Below are 22,406 nucleotides of genomic sequence, written 5' to 3'. Positions count from 1 at the left end.
GCAACAGCAAGTAGAAGATAGTCACAGTTTCATTATTATTTTTTTTCAGAGACAGTTTTATGTAGAAAAGCAGATACATATTCAAGAGAGAACAAAGGCTAGCTCAAGGGAGAGTAAAAAATATATATTCAAGGGAATATGCCAGATATCTTAACAGCAAGAGGCTTTAGGGGTGAAGTAAGGGAGAATGTGGGCCAACTCTAGAGAAAGAGACAGCCGCAGTCTCATCAGTTCACCTCTCTTATGGCTATTGCCTTGTTGATTCTGTCCTGTGACCCTGTCTACTGCTAAGATGAGTCATTATAGCAAATAAATAAAATTCACACTGATGGAGTATTTTATTCAAACTATCTAAAGAGTGGTTCAAGAAATTACAAATTTAGGAAGCAAAAGATTTATTAGGTTGGCAATTTCAATAAGCAGTTCTGTATAGAGCGTTAGACATTTGCTAGGAGACGAGTGGTGTTTCCGGGGATTTCCACTCTTTGAATACTTGCTATAAGCTAAGCTTCTTTGCAAGTACTATTAAACATATTTCGTATGTACTAATCAATTTTTAGATATCCATAACAATGAGTAAAGAACATAAAGCACGCTAGAAGCCTATTAAGAAAGATAAAATCAGTCAACTTCTTACAAGATATGTGTTGTAAATCATTATGATGTACAGCATCATCAGCTAAAGGCCTTTGTAAGTATCTCAGACTCACAGGGATTGTTATGATTTGGATATGGAGGATATGGATCAAAACATTGCCCTAGAGGATACGAAATGGTTCAACCACTTTGGAAAAGAGTTTAGTGATTTCTTATAAAGTTAAAAATATACACACAACGCACTCTCACACTTCCATTTATTTCCTCAGGTGGAATGCAGCATACACATACACAAAGACCTCTATGCTTTATTCAAATTTAGGGAAAAAACAATAAAATTATAGTAGTACATGGATAATCTATCACTACAATCTCAAAGAATGGATTTTTAAAAGGCAAGTTTGTTAAAGACTTAAGTTGCCAAAAAGTTATCATTGGTTTTGGCCTTATATATAATTATTAGAAGAATTATACATACAAAAATTTAGTGCCCTTCATGAGTTCAAAATTTACAGGAAGAGAGAGAGAGGACAGTTATATCCTAGTGGATTAAAGCTAGAAATACGTCCTTGTGTTAAGAGATAACAGCATATTACGGGGACACAGCCACATCAATGTTTATAGCAGCACAGTTCACAATAGCTAAACTGTGGAGCCAACCTAGATGCCCTTCAGTGAATGAATGGATAAAAAAATGTGGCATATCTACACAATGGAATTTTACTCAGCAATAAAAGAGAATAAATCATGGCATTTGCAGGTAAATGGATGGTGATGGAGAAGATAATGCTAAGTGAAGTTAGCCAACCCCAAAAAACAAATGCTGGATGTTTCCTCTGATAGAAGGAGGCTGATTCATAGTGGGGTAGGGAGGGGGAGCATGGGAGGAATAGATGAATTCTAGATAGGGCAGAGGGGTGGGAGGGAAAAGGAGAGGGCAGGGGATTAGCAAGGATGGTGGAATGTGATAGACATCATCATCCAAAGTACATGTATGAAGACATGAATTGGTGTCAACATACTTTATATACAATCAGAGATATGAAAAATTGTGCTATATATGTGTAATAAGAATTGTAATGCATTTTTTTAAAAATTAATGAAAAATTCAAAAAGAGATTATAGTGAAATCATACCTAATATCCTATTCCAAAAGAAGGTGGTGCTTGAGCTGAACTTTAAAGGAAGGATAGACAAAGCTAGAAGGATAAGGGAGAAACAAAGGATATAGCATGTTGGAGGCCCAGAAGCTTGAAATCATGGAAGTTTCAGAAAAATTAGGTGTGGACATAGTAAAGAATACAAACAGAAAAAAATGTGATAGGACACACATGTAGGGCAACTTCACGAAAGTCCCTTTATGCCATAATTGGGACTTGGAATTTCCTACTGAATGCTGTGAAGACTCATGAAAGTATTTTAAGGAGAGGAATAACTGATGTGTATCTACAAAAAATGGAAGATGTGTAGCAAGCGATTTCTCTTCCATCTTTAACAGTCCATGATCCTACAAATAGTGAAGTCCTGAACCAGAGTAGAGAGAATGAAGGTTGGAAATAGACTTGAGAGCTATCTCACAGGAGATACTCAAGGATGGCTGGGAATTGTCGCGCCTAGGTGAGAACAGGTATGACGCAGTTAGCTGGCATGCGGAGAGAGAACAAAGGACACTTTTCAGTGGTTTGGACATGGACAATACAAGTTCAATTTTGAACATATTAAGGTTAGATGTTCCTAACCAACTCTTCGATGCTAATGGGTTATTTCAGCCCTCAAACTTTCACATGCTTTGGGAAGAAAAGGACATCCTCCAAATTTCTGTAATAGGTAGGTCAAAGAAATACTACTTTTAAAAAGAAATAGAAAAAATGAAGCACACCTCAGAAATTACTTAATAAGTAATGCCTGAACTTCTTCATCCAGCTCTACTTAATTATATCCTTTAGCTCCTGTTTAATTACTTTAGGCTTAGTATTAATATTACTCTGGTTCGAACTGGGTGATCTATTGTATGAGTTAATCTGGTCTATCAAACCTTTGATTTATAGCCAAGTTATAATTAACCTCATCTGAATCGTTATCTAGTCATGTTCTCTTTAAAGTCAGCTCTTGGTTTCCTAGTCCCTACTTGGATAATAAACCTTTTGTCCTCAATATTTTAAGAGGTTACCCTCTGAGCCCCAGTACATAGTACCCTAAACAGAGAAGCCACTAAGTGTTTTCTAAGGATGGTGACTGCATGCGTTCAAAGTAATTTCATTTTTCCTTTGGAGAGGAAAGGGAGAAGACACTAATAGATGTGACTATAATAGGAATAAGAATCATGGATGGTTTGAATGCTGGTCCACAACTATTTCTTCCAGTTCAACTTTGTAAGGAACCCAAAGAGGCAAGATTGAACAATTACTGTCTGTGGTGTATTTCGGTTTTGAAGTGGTGTGTATATGTGTGTGTACGCACACATGCATACACTTGGATGGGGAAGTGAGAGCCACACTGGGAGGCCATGCTGAGGAATCAGAAAGGAGCTTCTGACAACAAAGGAGATGACTGCACAGCAGAGGCCCTCGAGGATGGAGGAAGGGTATGGAAATTGCTGACTCAGGTGGGCTGAGCTGTAATTAGACTTCAGAGTCAGGTCATCAAATGTGAATTCATACACATAGAGCAATAACTCACATTGCTCCTCAAATGATGACCTACATCGGGAGGGAGTCATTCTTCCAGAAATTTCTGACTTTGGAAGTCCTCCCTCCTCTGTAGTCCAGGCTACCTTCCCAATTCTCTTGAAACCTTAAGAGACTTCATCTTTTTCCAAATCAAAATAAATCAAAGCAAAACCAAGATCAATTCCAAGGAAAACATTTAAGAACACGAAAGGTGAGAAGCACTAAGGCAGGACTTGATTTCTTTCAGTTAAGATGTATGTGTGCTTTGAAGGACAGAGAGAGGAGCTAAGGTTTATTAAGTATCTTTGGCTTTGGCTTGAACAGAGTTAAGTACAGTGTTATGGTATCTGAAATATTTCATAATTATTGAAAGGAAATTTCTGAAGGGAAAAAGAAAAAGAAGGGTTATTCTGTTTGTGTCCCTGCTTCTACCTGGGAAAAGATGGAGGGCTCTATTATTATCCTAATTTTGTTATAAACTGCAATGTCTGTTCACAGACGGTGCCTACTCTCCTCTTTTAAGTTAATGCTCACAAGTCATTTTTTTTTCTTTTAGCAAATGTTCAAATCACACACCTATGAAGCTGGATCAACTTCAGTGACTCCATCCTTGGGTGTAACTCTAGTGGTATTTAAATTATGATTTGGAGATGCCCTTCCTGTTTTGCTAGTATTATGACATCACACATGTTTGAATGACATATCAGGAAGTAAGCCATAGCCCTGGAGTGCTCTAAGGCAGCTCTGCTGTCCTGTCGGCTGCAAAGGTGCTGGGTATCCCAGGCTTCCTCCAACTTCCTTCCTACTCAAAGTCTTGCCTGCCTCTCCTTCACCTTGGCCCAGGATCATTGCACATCTTTTTTCCTACCCAACTATGATCACAGAAAGAGAAAAGATGAAAGCCATGTGTCATCTTCTTATTAAACATGTGAATAATTAAATCATAAATGAAATAGGAAAGGATAAATTTAAGTAGTAGTATTAGATCAGAAAACTTTCTGTGTATTTTACGTTTATCACTCGGTTTTTCTCCAAAATAGAGACAGATTGGCACCATATTGATACATAGCAACCCTGAGGTCATATTGCCTGAATTAAAATCCCTGCTCTGACACTTCCTAGCAACATGGCCTTGGGCAAGTTATTTAACCTCCCTGTGAAATCGACTTAGTAATAAATAGTGCCTAACTTTTGAGGTTGAAATAAAAAAAATTATTCATGAGAATACTTTGCATGATATTTAGCATACAAGAGCTGACAATTATTATGTGCATCAATCTTAATTTTTCTTCCAGCCCTTGTAATGCTAGTAAGCAAAATACCTTAAAAGCTAATGGGTATTTGAGATGACCTGCACCTAGGAAATATCAGCTCTGGGCAAAAACCACATCTGGGAGAGTAGCCTCCACGCCTGGAGGAAGAGTTCCTCCTGAAAGCAGTGGTTTCTCCTAGCTACTCTCTTCACCCTACAGGTGCCAAAAACCTGCCCCATGAAGTGAGACAGGAGTTGCTAAACTGGTTGGTAACTTAGTTTGTTTTTATTTAATATCCATTACCATCTTCCGTGAGCAGCCCAAAGAAACCAGGGACCCAAATAACAAGGGTTCCAATTCTCTCCTTCTAAGCTGTCAGGACACTTTTTCATCAGCCCAGGTACCTCAAGGGAGAAAAATGGTTCCATTTGCCCAGAAAGAAAGGAGGCCAAGGGGGTTGTTGGCAAGTATGGGGGCCTTGATGGCTCAACTACAGCATCCCTGGCCTTAGGGTGCCTGCTCAGTGGACCTGGAGTTGCTAACTTAATGAGCTGCTAGGAAAAGGCTTGAGACAAAAGTGATCGTGAGCAGTTCTGAAAGCTAGTAGCAAAACTAGTCACTGAGGGTTTTATCCTGAAGAATTCAGGGGAATACTTCTCCAGGTGAAAGTTGGGAGGAAGGACAGGAAACCAAGAGTTAAACAGGACCACAGAAAGCACACTGGCCAGGGGGACGGTCCGTGTTTCTTTATATCAAGATTAAAAGTCATAGTACCTTTAGCCTCCCTGCCAACTCTCTTTTCTCTACTTTCCTCCATGCTTAGCTCAAACTGACTCCAGCTCCTCCACCTTCCAGACCTCCCCCGCCCTTTTTTCTTTTTAATGACTCTTTTTATTGGCTCTAAATGTTAGGGGGATGGGAGGGAGCAAGGGACAGCAGGATGCGATTGGCTAAGTGAGAACAGCGCCGCCCTGATCATTTCCCACCCACACCCTCCCTGGAGAAACAGCTGGAATGAGAAGTGGGGAGGGAAGCTAGGATTGGCTGAGAGTCAGCGGCTGGGTGTGGTGAGGCAGCAGGGATGAAGCATTTACCTGTGTAGGTAAGTCAGGAGGAGGTCAAAAGAAGAAAACAGCAGGAGGCAGGGAAGCAGTGTCTGTCTCCATCTCTGCCCTTTGAAATAAAAGGGTATTTCTTTCCTCCCTTCAGCCCCCTGACCCAGGGAAGGTGAGTGACTCACTAACCAACTTTGCTTATTCTGCAGCAAGAGGAGGGGTTTCAGGAGAAGTCAGAGCTTCATGGTTTCTGGGAGAAGTGGGGTGCTTCTCCACACCCCAACTAAAGGATTCCCCCTGTGTTCAATTCTCTGAATCCAGCCTGGGATCAGAGCAGGATAGTAGCTGAGATTTAAGAATTTAGACCAGGACCAGGAAAGCCTTTTTATTTATTTAGGTTGGGTAAGCATATTTACAAACAAGAAAAGAAAATGGACTTGTTTTGGAAATTTCCATCTCTGAGCAATTGAGATTGAGGTGTGATTTTGAAAGAGAAAAGTTTGAGCAGAAGAGGTTTAAATGGGGTTCACTCGGGTGAGTAGAGTGCCTTGGTTTTCCATTGCATTTCTAACTGGAAACTCTCCCATGGCTTTACCAACTCAGTGTCTATCTATATTTAAATAAAGGGCACAGTGTGTATATGTTCAATCATGGAAGTTGATAATGGAGTTCTTGCTGGACAGGTGTGTAAGGTATGGACTGTGCTAGGTTATTTGTAAGGACTTGTGATATCCGAAAAACCTTAAAATGTGCTACCAGTTCATCTTTGGAAAACCCACCAATAATCTAGCTACAAAGTCAAGTTTATTTGGGTTCAACTCATTACTTTTCCAACTTTTCCTATTAGTAGATAGAGACACTGGCAAACGGAAAGCTACTGGGCTGTGCCGGGGCCGCGCCCACATTGATATTTCACGGCTACATGTTGAGTCTGGTCAGAGTTCCAAGTGGGGCTCAGGCCAAGATAGTGTGGCAAAGTCCACAGAGAGGAGAACTAGACCAGGGCATCGGTTTTGCATTATATTCCTTCAGGTGTCCCAGGTGGCCCTTGTGTGGCAGGGGTACCTGCTTAAGGAAGCTGGCTGTAGAAGAAGAGTCAGCATTCCATTTTCCACGTTGGGGGTTAACACTTTGGTCCCTAACTTTGCCTCTTTTCCTCCTGTGCAGTGGAAAGACCTCAGGGACAGATTCCCAGGGCCTGGTGCACACAGTACTAAAAGGGGTTTCAAGGGGTCAATGGAACTTTAGATGTTAGCTTCCCCCCTACCACAAACAGCCCACCACACCAGCTGCCTGAGGACTGCCTGTGATGGGGAACTTGTCAGCAGAGATGGTCACCAGCTGTGTCTAATAAGGCCCTTCTGCACAAAGGGTATTTCTATCCATCTTTTCCCTTATATCACTGGTGACAAAGAGATTCTAATGTTTCCTGACCCTCACAGAAACGTGTCCTTGTGCTCGTAGAAAGGGAGACGACACAGTGCAAATTTCAGTCCTCCTGGAATATTTCTTAGGATGTTCTCCAGCCCAAGGCACATTTCTAGGTAGTCAGCAAAAACCTCTCTGACTACTGAGAAGAGAGGCTGAGCTCTTGGAGGATATGGGGTGGGGTTCATGGAAGGGGCTGCTAAGCGGGGCTTGGATCTGTTCAGAAAGTCTCTTCCAGTGAACTTAGACTGGGACTGGAGCCCTCTCCCACCACACAGGCTTCAGATGCCAGAGTGCCACATGCAGTTTATTTACTCTTGTCCAAGACTTGGCTAGTTTCAGTGAAGTGGTTAATATTTAATGTGCCTTCGGATGGGTGGCTCTGACTATAGGCTGTGCATATTTCCCAGCCCATTCCCCCCTCCTCTTAAGTCCCCCAAAGAGGTCAAGGGTGAAAAGACACTACACTGTCACCTTGACTGCTGTGCTTGTTTCTCAGGTTTCTTATCTGGCAGAAATACCTCCAGTTTCGATGGCTACCCTGATATAGCCCTCAAGTTTCAAGGTTATGGAGTTGGTGGAAGGAAATGCTGTATGTGGGTTGGGCAAAGCCAGTGAGGGGGGACGGAAAGATGGGAAGAATACTGCTCAAACTCTTTGGGTCAGAAAGCTCGGTATAGAGATGTGTCAGCACCTGTGGGCTCACTCAGCTTGGTTTCAAGTTCACATCATCTCTGCAGAGATTGATTAATACGGTGCCCAATGACATGATCTTCCCTGGCATTTAGCGTCATTTCTTTGCACATCCCCCTGCCCACCCCCACCCCCTGAAGAATGTAGGTATGGGTGAGTGCTCTCTGAACCTGGACAATCATTAATGGTGGATGGCTGGGATGACTGAACTTCATCTACATGATTTCTCACATGCCTGTTTCTTTGAGGTGCTAACCTCACAAAAAAAACCCTCGCCGTACTGGAGATTAAACTCAGGGGCTGAGCTACATCCCCAGCCTTTTAAAATATATTTTATTTTGAGACAGGGTCTCACTAAATTTCTCAGGGACTGGCTTTGACTTGCAATTCTCTTGCCTCAGCCTTCTGAGTCTCTAGGATTGCAGGAGTGTGCCACCACACCCATCTAGTGTCATTTCTTTACTCCGGAAATATATATCTGCCATTAGGTCAATAAACTGTCCTGGAAATATAAGTCTGAACCAGAAAATGCATGGAGTTTAAGATATGAAATAAATGAAGAGGATGCCAATCCTGTCTTTAGTATTCAGTCAGGAGTGATCAATGACCCCTCTTTAGGTGCAAACCCTCTGGCAACTTGGCTGTCCCTGAGAGCCCTCTGGAGGGGCCCAGATCCATAGCTGTCCTGAATATGTAGCTCTGGGTTTTTTATCATTTTTTCTTGGTAAGAGATAGTGGGAGGAGCCCCAGGTTTCACACCTGTGAAATGAAGAAAATGTCACCAACTGTCTCAGTTACCAGGTTATTCTGAAGGTCTAATGAGCACATCTGGGAGCACTTTGGAGTAGCATGCCAAGTTCTTGCTGAGCAAGACTATTCCTACTCTTCAGGGTCTGCAGTGTGAGCGCGAAAGGCCTCCCTGGGAAGAAGGAAACCTGGTGACCCACTGCAAAGCCTGAAGCATACTTGGAAGATCAAGGGTAGCAATTTTCTCTGAAAGTAAGAGGCAGCATCTGCTCACTCATTCAGAGAGAAAATTACATTAATTATGGTGAATCACCTTAAATATTTATTGCCCCAATTTTACATATAAGAAAACTGAAGCTCCAAACCAGACCCTTGGATCAACACTGACTTCTTAAAAACAATGCTTTTGTCTTATTCTGTTTTATACCCCCACTGCCTATTAGGTGCTCATAAATATTAATTTAACTGAAAACATTGCCCAAATTCCACTAAGCCATATATTCTCTGTGATATAAAATATTCAAGAACAATTTTACAGGAGTAGATTAGAAGCCAAGGAGAAACCTCCCAACAGCTCAACCCAACAGACACCAGGACAGATGGCAAGCATTTTTTGAGTGCCTCCTGTGTGCCTAAAGCGTATGAGAGATGGGTTCCCTTTGCTGTAACAGCCTCAACCCTGAAGAATGTAGGTATGGGTGAGTGCTCTCGGAACCCGGACAGTCGTTAATGGTATGTGGCTGGGATGACTGAACTTCATCCACATGATTTCTCACATGCCTTTTTCTTTGAGGTTCTAACCTCACGAAGAAACCCTAAAAGTCATCTCTACCAATGTTAATTTATCACTGGGTTTCCTGGGTATCTCTGACTCTCTGTTCCCCTCCTTATCTTCTGAGAGACTGTGGACCTTTATGAACCCCTGGTGTCTGGCTCTTTGGGGATCTTCCCTCTTCTTTCTACAGTGTTCTGTCCTTCCCTCCCTCCCTTCTAAAAGTAGCTCCATGCAGCCTTATACTTGCCAGCTCTCACGGGTTAGAAGGCTGATTCACCCAACCCTGCCCAAACCTCACACTGGCACTGGAAGCTACTACTGGTAGAAGTCAAAGGGATATCTGCCTGGCTTCCAAATCCTGAGTCCTCACATCTCCTAGAGAATACATTTTTCTAAGGTGCTTTATCTAGTATCTTGGGAAAAGTAGAAGAGGTCATTAAAAGAGAGCATGGTTTTATGGGCAAAATATGGATTCCGAATTGGATAAACTTTATTGTAATTCTAAGTTCTCCCCCAACTTCTTGTTTGACCTTGAAACTCTTCTTTGATCACAGTTGTTTTAGAATTTAATTTAACAAGAGAGTCACCCTTGGCCTGCCCGATTCTATTTCCCACAAGCACTGACTTCAGTAGGAAAACAACACTGACTTCCTTTGATACTACTATTGTCACTATGAACTTGAAATTTTTTCCCCTAAGGAGCTGAAGTCAAGATGAAGCTATATAGAACTTTTCTCTTGTTCCTCTGACAGCTAGGGAATTTTATTGGGAATATATACAATGATGGAGGAGGAGATGCACAGGCAGGAAATTAGGTTTGTGCCAATCACCGCAGGTGCCAAGCTCATGTCTCAGAAGCTAGAGAGATGATGATAGCCATCATAGCGGTGGCTGTGATGATGCTCATGAAGTTGACCTTGACAGCAGTTGACAGCAGGCCCTGCAATGCACAAAGTGTTTTACAGGGAGTTTTTCATTACATAGATTCACAAAGTGACTAAAAAGCAAGTTCAATTAAGGGCTCTGTTTTTTTTCTCTCAAGTCTATTGTCTACATTTAAGCAGAACCCTTCTTTTCTAAGTTCTTACTTCCCTTGTTTCACTTTAGTTTGGTCCTAGATGTATCTTGCCTTTTTCTTATTACAAGAACAATAGTAGTTATTTATTTTATTCATTAAGTGTTTGAGTATTTACTACCAACTAAACTGTGCTCTTCTCACATTTAATCCTTATGTTATTCAATGAGGAAAATTAGACTCAAAGAGTAATTTGCTTCAGGTAAAATAACTCTAAATGGCTCAATTGGAATTTGAACCCAGGCCCAACTACCTCCACAGCCCAATCAATTAAACCTTGTAATACTTATTGTTTATATTAAAGACAATGTAGATGAAGCTCCCTGATTAGGAGGAAAATGGTAACTAAGAGAAGTGATAGAAGCTGCTTTCTGACTAGACTGCCTCTCTACCACCTAAGTCTGTCCCTGTGCATGTTTTTGAGCCAGGTCCCACATCCTTCTGTGCAGGCTGCAGGCGTGGAGGCACACCCTCCAAGGCCCCCTTCCTGTCCTCTGCTTGCTTGATGTCTTGGGCCTGGGCAGAGCCTCGCAGAAGCCTTGGCTCACAGTGGCTTTGATTCTTCTCTTTTCAGGCCCAGCTTGGGACATTCTTCGCTTCTCTTCGCTTCCCCTCTGGGAGTCCCTTTCACCATCCCTGCACCTTGCTTCGGGCGATGCCCGAGAGGGAGCTGTGGCCAGCAAGGCCTGGCTCGGAACCCGAGACCTGCATCCGCAGCTGCGACAGCATGATGAGCGCCACCTCCACCCGCTCGGGATCTGTATGTACTCTCGCGTCTGCTGGCTGGCCCGCTCTCTGCACCCCTGCTCCGCCCTGCCCGTCCTGCCCTGCCACCCTCATTGCTCCGCACCTTCTCTTTCATCTTCCTTGTCAGCGAGTGAATCACTACATTGCTGGGTGCTTTCTGCCTGAGTCACCCTTGGTTCTATAGAACACAGGGTGGGACAGCCTCAGAGAATGATAGGATCAGTGAGAATCCCGTCCAGTCCCCAGCTTTCATTAGGTTGAGGAGTTCAACGGAGGAGTTCCTAGCAGGCCTAGGAACCAAGGTCATGGTGGAAACTAGAACACAGATCCTTGCAGCACATGGGTTCATGAAGTTGTCTGCAACAAAGGGCATTACTTCAGTCTTCTAGGAAGGTCGAAAAGAGTGGAGGGCTGGGGCTGCAGCTCAGAGGCAAGGCCTTTGCCTAGCATGTGTGGGGCGCTGGGTTCAATCCTCAGCACTACACAAAAATAAACAAATAAGATGAGGGCATTCAGTCCATCTACAACTACAAAAAAGTTTTTAAAAATCTTTAAAAAAAAAGAATGGAGTAATTGGGAGTCTTAAGTTTTATAGCCAGAGTGATCTGTGTTCTCTAGTTAAGTGACCTCAAGCAAATTACTTAATTTTCCTAAGCCCCAGTCTCCTCAGTTTGAAAATGGGAATAATATTAACGCCTAACTCACTGGAGTCTTGTCTCTGTGTAGAAAAGCCCATCTAGGAGAGACTGAGACACTTTGAAAATCACCGTTCAGCTATTTGTGAGTGACATGTAACAAATTATAATTTGGGGAAGCATGAATTTAAATCTCAGTTGTAAGGCTTGTGTGAAAGTGTCCATCTGCCCTACATCCAAATGTAAGCATCCCTTTCTTGTTCATTGTCACCTGCATAATAACCCAGAGAATTTAGATTGTATTGCTTCATATTTTATAGAGGTCTTGAAAATGTAAAGATCATAAGTATCTCTACAGAATGTCAAGGATGTTTAATGTAGTTAATGGATTTTAATATGTAAAATGGAGCAGATAAAGCAACACAAAGACACACACACACACACACACACACACAGTGCAAACAACCTATGCAAGATTTTTTTGTGATCCCAGAGGATGGGGACAGGGAGATATCATCCTGTTCCTGATAGACTGAAGCCAGTATGAGTAGTTGTCACATTCCATTGCACACAGAGTGTGACAGGGATTCCAGGTTTTCAGAGTGAATCACCCACAAAGGAGAAATTAAGAGTTGGCTTATCCCGGCAAGGCTATTTTAGAAGAAAAAGACAGTAAAGAAGATCTTTGTTCCAGTAACTTCAAGGGCTATATTTGGGGCTTCCCTTGACATGCAGGCTCTAAGACGGTCATCAGACAGGTGACTTTAAGGGCAGAGGCAACTGGAAGCATTATTTAATCATCCTGTCTTCCCTGCAGGATATTTTTAGGGTAATCTTAAAATCTTCCTTGGCCATCTGAGGGGATCTGAGAATATACAACTCTTTTGTCCCAAAGTTTGTCCCAAATTCCAGGAAGACAGATGGAGAGGCCAAGAAAAGTCTTAGGACATTTCCACTTGTCCTTTTGGTTTTTCCTTCAACCTCCTTGTTTGAAGAGCAACTAGTTCATCAAACTTCCTGGTTTACTACAGCATGGGCAGAACCATCAGGGATGGCATAGTATCATCCTCCAAATATCCCTATGTGCTTTCTCACAGCACAAATGATCCATTTTATGTCTATTTAGTTGTTTTCCCTTCCTACCTAATCAACCAGTTTCTCCACCCTCCCTGCTTAAGTTAATATTTGGTTAAGAACTGCATACTTATTTGAATATTAGCCAGAGCCAAATGCCATTAAGAAAGTAAATTTATAAGGGGGAAAGAATCCAGCATGGAACATATTTCAAAGTCAAGTGTAAAGTATTTAGTAAGCTTATCTGTGGCTAGTCATGCCACTGTTCCCATTGGCCTGGCAGCCAGTACTTGGCTGCATTTCCTGTTTGTCTTCATATTGTCCTTGACATACCAGATCAAGTATGCAGAAGTATTTTAAAAAGTTAAAAGTAATACCATTCAAGTTTCAGGTCAAATCATTTCGTTGTGCATATAATCTAGAATTAAATCAGAGAAACTGAAATACTTGACAAAGGTCACACAGAACTGAAATCAGAACTTGAACTGCTTCTGATCTGTGCCCAGAAGTATTCCACCCAGGACCAAGCAAAAGAAAGCACTCTTGCCATCAGCCTGCCCAGTCACCAGATCTGGGTGCTGCAGGGGCCGCAACCCGGCAATGTCTATCCTCCCTGGTGCCTGCAAATGTAGGAAACAATTCCATTGAGTTTGCAGAGTTGCACCAGCCACCAGAGAGAGGATCTAGCTCCTCAGCCTTCTTTCCCCACAACAGGGTGGTTCTCAGGCCCCACCAGTTTCTCCAGTGATAGCTCCCTCTCACACTCTCTCTCCCCTTCTGCAGAGTGACAGTAGCTACGACTTCCTGTCCGCGGAAGAGAAAGAGTGTTTGCTATTCCTGGAGGAGACCATTGGCTCATTGGACACTGAGGCCGACAGCACACTCTCCACGGAGGAGTCTGAGCCAGCCACAACTCCCCGAGGTTTCCGAACACTGCCTGTCATACAGCCGGTTCCCCAGAGTAAGCCCATCCAACTGAGGGGGCACTTGTACCAACACCCAGAGAATCAGTGCCTCTTGGTCACTTCCCAGCTCCCCCGGCCTCTGTTCACAGGCAGAAGGATCTCTGCACTTCTCACCACTCTCTTGGCCAGAATAAAGCCTTGTCCCTAGAGGGAAGGAGGGGCTGCTGACAAGCCAGTCCTTTATGTCTTTCTGTGAAGTAGCAGAGGCTGGGAGGGGAAGGGGTTTGGCTAGCTACTGTCCTATTGTGGTAAAGTTCTAAAGAGATATGACCCCCAGGTGGAGGAGGGAATTCAGGGAAGGCTGGGTGGTTGGCTCTAACCAGACCGAGTCATTCCAGGGAGCTAATCTGGAGGACCCAGAGGACAGGGCCACAGGAGATAAGAAGAGGGAAGGACTCCCCAGCTGCAGTGGGTGGTACCTAGAGGCCCTTCTTGAAGAGGGCGGCATTCAGGCTCAGTAGAAGAGGACAGGACAGGAAGGCACATAAGCATGGGTCATATGTCCCAGAGTTTAGGGAGGACTTTACTCTCAAAGACAGTCCCATTGGTTTCAGGGTTACAATTATTTATTAATCTATTTATCGCATATTTATCGACAATGTGTTACACCCTCCCTATAGATAGAGTAATTAATGGGCTGTGCCCCTTGCAGCACCTGAGGCACCTGCTGAGCGTGCAAGAAGGAAAGAGGTCATGTCACTCTGGTGCAGGACACTGTGCTATTATAGAATTGGCCAGGGGCTCAGAGAAGGTGAAAGCAGAAGATAGACTGGTCAGATCCAGAGTAAATCACTTGTTCGAATATTTCCATTGGGCTCAGTTCCCAGGAGTCCCAAGATGACTAGAAGGAACAACTCTAAATCCAACCCTGATTTTGAGGCGTTTGAAGAAGGTTGGAGGAGCCTGAGTAAAGTATGTAGAGCAATCAGGGGTCAGCCTCTCCCCAGCCATCATGAAAAAATAATCCTCAGTCAAAAGGAATCTGCCGTTATTGATCTATTAGACTAGATGATCTCCAGACAAGAGTGGTACCCTTTAAAAGCAAAAAAATAAAAAACGAAATCCATCCTTGCTTAGTTGGAGAGCAGAGTTCAAGTATTTGTTTTCCCCTCTGCAGCAGGGTTCTCACCTCTTTCCACTCTCTACTTGTTCTCCCTGACCCTCGCAGGAAACTCAGAGAAGACAATCATTCAGCAAGCACCAGAGCCAAGGAAGGTGACTCATTCCTCCTCATTCCGTCCCCCTGAGCCTCACAGCTTGAGCTTCAAGTCTGGCTCCTACAGCCTCCCCAGAAATATCCACATTGGCGGAAACCAGAACCTCAGGAAAAGCCCCACCCAGACTAACAGCCACTTCCCTGGAGAATCTGAGGGACTCATAGCTAAACCTGAGAAAAAGCAAGCCAGCCAGAGCAGGGAGCCCTGCCAGGCACCAGCTAATCCCCTGGGGGCTGCCCTTGACCTGGACGTGGTACTCATCCCCCCACCTGCAGCTTTCCAGGACGCCCAGCCAGAGCAGGGTAGGAAAGACAGCCTGCCCAAGGGGCCAGGAGAGCCTAGGCCCCAACTCCACCCACCATTCAGCCGCCTGGAGAGAGTGGAGGGGGATTCAGAGGCCATGTCCCACCCAGCTAGTGGGAAAGGCTCCACAGGGGCCTCAGGAAAGCCACAGCCTTCTCCTGCTGGGTTGTCTTGGAATGCCAGAGCTGAAGATGCTTCCCTCCCACCAGGGGCTGATCCAAATCCCAGAATGGCTCCCCTCACAGCCCCAAAGCCCCGGAAGCTGCCACCCAACATTGTTCTGAAGAGCAGCCGAAGCAGCTTCCACAGCGATCCCCAGAATAGGCTGTCCCGACACCATGAGGCTGGAGAATCCGGCCTGGTGTCCTCTTCACTGCAGGACCAAAGGAAAGCACGCAGAGAAGCACTGGAGAAGCTGGGGCTACCCCAGGACCCAGAGGAGCCCAGCCTCCCTTTGAGTAGGCCCACCAGCTCCATCAGACTCAAGGAGGCTCAGGGCCAGGGTTCTTCCCCAGCCCCAGCACCAGCTCAGCTATCCGCTCCAGCTCCCATAGCTGCAATTGCTCCTGCTGCAGAGAAGATCCCAGCTCAGGGACCTTCCCCAGTGAAGCCTCCAGCGTCAGCTCTAGCTCAGGGGCCCTATCCAGGCAAGACTTGGATTCCTGCCCAGGAACCCTCTCTTGGGAAAGTTGCAGCTACCAAATCCACACCAATCCCTATCCCTAAGGCCCCAAAGGCGAATAGTGGCTTAACTCAGCCAAAGCCAGACTCAGGACTGACTCTCCAGGAGAGCAACATCCCTGGCCTGAGACAGATGAACTTCAAGTCCAACACTCTGGAGCGTTCGGGTGTGGGACTGAGCAGCTACCTCTCTGCTGAGAAAGACCCGAGTCCCAAAACCAGCACTTCCCTGGGAAAGGGTTCCTTTTTGGACAAGATCTCACCCAGTGTCTTGCGTAATTCTCGGCCCCGCCCTGCCTCCCTGGGCACTGGGAAGGACTTTGCAGGTATCCAGGTGGGCAAGCTGGCTGACCTGGATCAGGGGCAGAGCTCCAAGCGGCTGTCCTACCAAGGACAGAGCCGTGACAAGCTTCCTCGACCCCCTTGTGTCAGTGTCAAGATTTCCCCAAAGGGCGTCTCTGATGAACATAGGAGGGAGGCCTTGAAGAAGCTGGGGCTGCTGAAGGAGTAGGCCACCAGTGCCAGCAAGATTAAACCAAGAGGAGAGACTGCGGGCTCCACTTAGGAGCCCTTGTGACCTCATGGCTTACGGCTGGGGCAGCCACGGGCTCCTCTCACGGGTTCTGCGCTCTTGGAGGCGAATGGGAAGGAGAGACTTTTGTTCAAGCATGTGTTGAATTCAGAGTGGTTGTGCCATTGACCATCTCTACAGAGCATTCTGAAGAAGAAATAGCCAAGGGCGGGGGGCATGTGCACGTGTATTTGGGGGAGCTGTACATATCATTGACACTCTTTATGTAACACAAAAAGGCATGGTTCAGAGTTCTGCTCTTGTTGAAAATTTTCTTACAATGGAGAAGGGAGGCCAGAAAAGTCAAATGAGATGACGGATATGCAAGTGATCTGAAAGAAGAGTTATAGTGGGGCTGGGGATATAGCTCAGTTGGTAGAGTGCTTGCCTCGCATGCACAAGGCCCTGTGTTCAATCCCCAGCAGCACCACCACCCCCCAAAAAGAAGAGTTATAATCTACACATAAAGGTTCACATGAATGTGGGCCTCCTAGAATCCCTGCAGGAAATGGAGACTGGTTCATACCTTGCTGGATCCCTCTCTCAGTTCAGGCCTTCTGGACAAGGCCTTGAGCCTAGAGAAGTTGGTTTGTTATCTCTTCACTCACTGCCTTCTTAGTGTCACCAGTCCCACTGGAGGACCCCTCCCCGTGACTAACCCTCTTAGTTCACTGATAGCAGGACAGCTCTTGTCAGTCTTGAAGGCAGGATAAGAGGCCACACACTCATACCTCTGCCTGCACTGGTTCTTGTCGGTGGGCTTGAGAAATTTGATAATAAACTGTGCTGTGGTCCATGATTCTGATATTATGATGCTTCCTGCTCTCTTGCTCTTTATCTCACTCTGCACACGACCGACTAGAGGGCTGGTCAATACTGAGGTGGAAGCCCCCAGCCCAGAGGTTTTATAAATACCACAGAACTATTTCAGACCTATGTTATTGTAGATCATTTTCAAATGTCCATAGTTCCAAGGATAAGAAATCAACACAATACATAGAAAATTGGAGCTGAGAGGAATCTTCGAAGAGCTCCTATCCAACCCTGCTGGGGAAGGGCAGAGACTCATTCATGGTCACTCTGCATTTGGTAAACAGCCAAGTCAAGGATCTGGGGCTCCTGATTCCCATTCTCTGCTGCCTCCCTTAACCATGCTCTTGTACTTCCACGTACCACCTTAAAAGTCCATAATCACTGTCGAAGCCTGAGCCCTAAGGTCCTTCAAGACCCTAGTGTCTTCTGAAGCAACCAGAACTAAATGTTCAGGATATTTAGTGTTGTAGTTTTTATCCCACCTTCAGAAAGTGGTTATATAATAGCTCATTCTTAACCAGAACACCTCTTCCTGCAGATTCTCTGACCAAGCTGTACAATTGAGCAAATGCCAAAAGAGGGTAATATGAGTAGGTGGTGTGGACTTGTGAGTACAAGCTTGATTAGACATGGCTAGACATGACTCTCGCTTCCCCTTAGGAAATACGTCTTATGCCTATGACTTGGTTGGAGTTCAGCATGACCAGGTGTGAGGGGTAGATAAAGGAACTGTTGTTGGAAAGGTGCCCTGCAGCTCTGCTGAGCATTTCTGGCCCATGTCCTCAAAGACCCATCACTGTCAAGCTCAGAATTTCTGAACCTCATGAGAAGGTTAGGGTAAGGGTAACAGATGGCTCCGCCCTGTCCTGGTATGTGGGGTGTGGGTGCGGCAGTTTCTATGTACACTTCTCACACACACTCACGCCCAAAAGCCTGGTGCCTTGTTCCTAGCCCTGAGTGAGGACCCACTCTGTCACCGCTGATGGGGACTCCCACACTAGCCAAGCTATATCTTATTACAGACTCCCATAAGGAGTCTAGAGAAATGATTGGACATACTGGATTATTTTGAGCTGCTTCGTGTGTAAGTTTCAAGACACGACCTGAGGAATGATAGCTTTCTTCCTTATTCATTAATTACCTTGATTAATAGGGAAACATGAGACTAGCCATCAGCTGAGACTTGGTGGGAATCCAGAGCCCTGGCATCAACACAATGCTAACCCACACTGGTTGGTCAGGACTACCACCTGTTTAGTTTCCACCCCTGGGAAATGAAACTTCTCTCCCAGACAAAGCAGAGTTACAAGCAGCCTGCACTCTGCCCATCAGCATCCTCATCCTAGTGGTGAGCTGGCTTCCCCAGTTTCATAATCTGAAAGACTCTTTTACCTGGTTATTTAAGGATACCATGCTCCTCATGTCCTTGTCCTTCAAAAAATATATTCTGCTTTCAGGATAGTCTCTGGAATTCAGGGATAAAATAATAAATCTAAATGAAGTCATCTCATTTTGAAGAGAAAAAAGGAGACCCAGTGAGGATGGATCTACCTCCCAGAGGGTGATGCTAGACCCACCTGAGGTGATGTGAGACCTGAGGTAATTGGGTCTGTTCTCTTGTGCTCGTATAGGATTTCTCTTCACTCAGCTTGGACTGGTTTGGTGGGAGGTGAGAATGGGTTTTGTTATTTTTTTTTTCAAAGGATTTTGGGAGGAAGTTTTTTAAAGACCATCAATTTGATCTTAAAAGCCAAAGTGATAGCTCTTGACCTTGGATTTCTTGGATTTCTGCTATACAGCACTATCGTCTTGCTGCTATTAGGCAAAAACTATTCTCAGAATAAAGAAGTGACCACTCTTTAGCCTGGTGTAGTGGGATCCGTGTTTTCAGAGGTGCTATCAGCTGCTCCTCCAAGTCACCACTCCTGTGCTAATTTGGGAATTCTGCATTCTGACTCCAGGGTGGTGGCAAGGCAGACCTACAGGCCATCTTGCACTGAAGTTGGGACAGGGCCACTCACCTCTTACCTGCCTTCTTCCACAGAGGGAAGTGTAGTCTGGCAGAGTTCGTCCTGTAATCTGGAGGTGAGCAGGTGTGCAAACATTGCTATTTGTTTCATGGAAGGAAGGGCCGGTGAAAGATAGGGAAGCAGGTCCTAATTGATGTTCTAGGTTTAAGCTGGAGGAGAAGGTTGAAGAGTCTACAGAATGCACAAGTATGTGAGATGAACCCCTCTCTCTTTGGATCCATGATTGCCTTTGTAGGCAAAGAAGGATCACACTATGCAAATATGAAACTACATCTTAGATTAGTGGAAGTGGAGACCAAGGGGTGAGAAGAAGGAATCCTGTATGTATTTATCAGAACCTAAGAAGGAATACTCTTTTCCTCATGTGAATGACTACAAAGCGTACAACTCTAGACTCAAAGTCAACCTCCATCATGGGCGAATCAGGAGCTCTGAGAGTGATACTTTAACTTTTGAACTTCAGAATTCTCATCTGTGAAATGGAGGAAATACCACTGTTCTTTAAAGATTGTTGGGATGGAAAGGTGATATAAAATATGTCAAGCTCAGTACTTGGCACTTGGCTCCATAATTACAGTACTATCTTCAGGAACTTAGTCTTTCCTTCTCAAAGGGAGCAAACAGAGAGAGGGTTGGAAGCCAAGTATACACCCAATTCTGCTCTGAGAAGAAATAGAAGAGAGCTTGCTGCCTATAAAAATCCAAAGTAACAACTAGTCTTTGGCACACCCTGCAGGTGACTCAACTTCACCCAAGCCATGTTTCCGGAATTTGAGTCTGATGTTTGCATCTTGGTGAGGATGAGCCCACTGCTTCCGTTTCTGAATTCTCAAACCCAGTTTCCCCTCAATTGTGTCTCATGCTTCTTATGAGCATATAGTTTGGTTCTTCAAGTTTTCCCTAACTTCCTTTTGCTATGTGGTTCATGGAGCTATATGCTCTTCTATAGTTATTTATTTTTAGGAAAGAGGGGGAAAACTTACATAACAAGTGGGAACTTTTGCTAAAAGCAGAAAGAGATAGAAATTCTAAAAAAGGTTTCAAGGTTCCTGGAAAATTAAAAAAAAATAGGGTAGACATCTTTCTGGATGAGGCATTATTTATCAGGATGTCAAAGCCCATGGGATGGCCTCTCCACATCCTTCCTGGTGTGGTGACCCTGTGAATTGCTTGAGTCATCACCACCATCACTGACACTTAGCACACCAGTAAGGTAAAAAATGGTGACCATCTGATTCCAGGCTGTTACTCTCTCTTGCTCATTACCTAGTTGAATCGTTGTCCCTGTTCACCACTTGCTCTGGATCCTGAGTTCAAAATTGTATGAAAAACAATGGTATCCAGGCAGAGCTGCAGACCAGGTGAACTCTAGTAGATGATTTCATGTCACTCATAAAATGGGGGACTTGGAATGGACTACCTCCTAGATCCATGACGTCCCTGGAATGTATTTTTCATGAGTCTAAATAAGTCAATTAGGAAGATCAACACCCTGCCCAAAATAACCACAACCTAAATCTAAGAAAGCTTAGGTTTTATAATGCAACTCAAGCCCCTACTTAAAGAGAAAAATGGATGGATGGATGGATGGATGGATGGACCAATGATGTTATAGTTTGGATATGAGACAAAAGCTCACATGTAAGACAGTGCAAGAAGGCTCAGAGGAGAAATGATTGGACTGTAAGAGTCTTATCCCAATCAGTGATTTAATCCCCTGATAGGAATTAACTGAGTGGTAACTGAAGTGGTAGAGTGTGGCTGGAGGAGGTGGGAATTGGGGTGTGGCTTTGGGTATATTTGTGTATCTGGCCAGTGGATGCTCTCTCTGCTTTCTGATTATCATGATGTGGCTGCTTCCCTCTTCCACACTGTTCTGCCATGATGTTCAGCTTCACCTTGAACCTAGAGGAATGGACTCCACTGTCTATGGATTGAGACTTCTGAAACCGTGAGCCCTTGAATAAACTTTTTCTCCTCTATAATTGTTCTGGTTGGGTCTTTTGGTCACAGTGGCAAAATAGCTGATTAAAATGTATGTATGTATGTATGTATGGATGGATGTATGGATGGATGGACGGACAGATAAAAGGAGACAGGAGAAAGATTGAGAACTTGGAGTAGCCAAGAGCATAGGCTTGGGAGGCAGGTTTCCAAGGTCTCTGTACCTTAGTTCCCTTCCCAGTTATTTCTTTGAATTTCATTTATATTCTTTTTCTGAATAGTTCAGGGAACTATATGCTGTTCAACAGATATTGTTTATTATACTTTATTTCATTTTTTGGTATTGGCCATTGAACCCAGGGCCTTGCACGTGCTAGAAAGGTGCTCTTCCACTGAGCTACATCCCCAGGCCTTTTTATTTTATTTTGAGACAGGACCTCACTTAGTTGCTGAGGCTGGCCTCAAACTTGCAAACCTCCCTGAGAGCTGTAGTTACTACAGACCTATAGTCACATCTGACTATTTATTTTTTTTAAATGGAGGAAAAATGAACTTAAATTATAACAGGATGAAACCCTATAAAGTAAGACAATAATAATACTTGCTTTAGTCAGTTTTGTCACTGTGACCAATTCACCTTACAAGAACAACTTAAAGGAGTAAAAGTGTATTTGGGGCTCACTGTTTCAGAGGTCTCAGTCCATAGACAGCCGACTGCATTCCTCCAGACTCAAGGTGAGACAGAACAGTGAAGGAAGGGCCCAGTGAATGAAGGGTTCAGCTCCTGATAGGGTCAGGAAGGAGAGATAGATAAATAGATAGATAGATAGATAGATAGATAGATAGATAGATAGATAGATAGATGAGAAGGGGTTATAGGGAAGATGCACCCTTCCAGAGCATGCCCCCAGTGACCCTCCAGCCATACCTCACCTGCCTAGGATTGAAACCCAGTCAGTCCATTCAAACTAGGATGGACTGACTAGGTTACAGCTCTCATAATCTAATCATTTTACCTCTGAATAGGCCTGCACTAACAGGAGCTTTGGGGGGACACCTCATATCCTATATAAACACCCCGTGCAGTTGTTCCAAGAATAGAAACAAAGTAGATAATCTATGTATAAAAACACT

General features: G+C 44.3%; 1 protein-coding gene across 2 annotated transcripts; it reads left to right on the top strand.

Annotated features, from left to right (window-relative positions):
• The first annotated feature begins 5,589 nt into the window (after positions 1 to 5,589).
• On the top strand, positions 5,590 to 17,284 carry C10H1orf116 (chromosome 10 C1orf116 homolog). 2 transcript variants are annotated; one of them, XM_078022726.1, is made up of 4 exons: positions 5,590 to 5,621; positions 10,867 to 11,052; positions 13,532 to 13,709; positions 14,882 to 17,284. In XM_078022726.1, exons 2-4 carry the CDS (start codon positions 10,948 to 10,950, stop codon positions 16,423 to 16,425), a joined length of 1,827 nt encoding a protein of 608 aa, XP_077878852.1. In that variant the 5' UTR covers positions 5,590 to 5,621; positions 10,867 to 10,947; the 3' UTR covers positions 16,426 to 17,284. The 2 variants fall into 2 exon arrangements, with proteins under 2 accessions (XP_077878852.1, XP_040133854.2); XM_040277920.2 differs by having other exon boundaries at positions 5,616 to 5,746.
• The last annotated feature ends 5,122 nt before the right edge of the window (positions 17,285 to 22,406 follow it).

Source organism: Ictidomys tridecemlineatus, chromosome 10 (genome assembly GCF_052094955.1).
Source record: "Ictidomys tridecemlineatus isolate mIctTri1 chromosome 10, mIctTri1.hap1, whole genome shotgun sequence".
NCBI lineage: Eukaryota > Metazoa > Chordata > Mammalia > Rodentia > Sciuridae > Ictidomys > Ictidomys tridecemlineatus.
The sequence above is the reverse complement of the archived record's forward strand: the minus strand, read 5'-3'. Positions and strand labels throughout refer to the sequence as shown.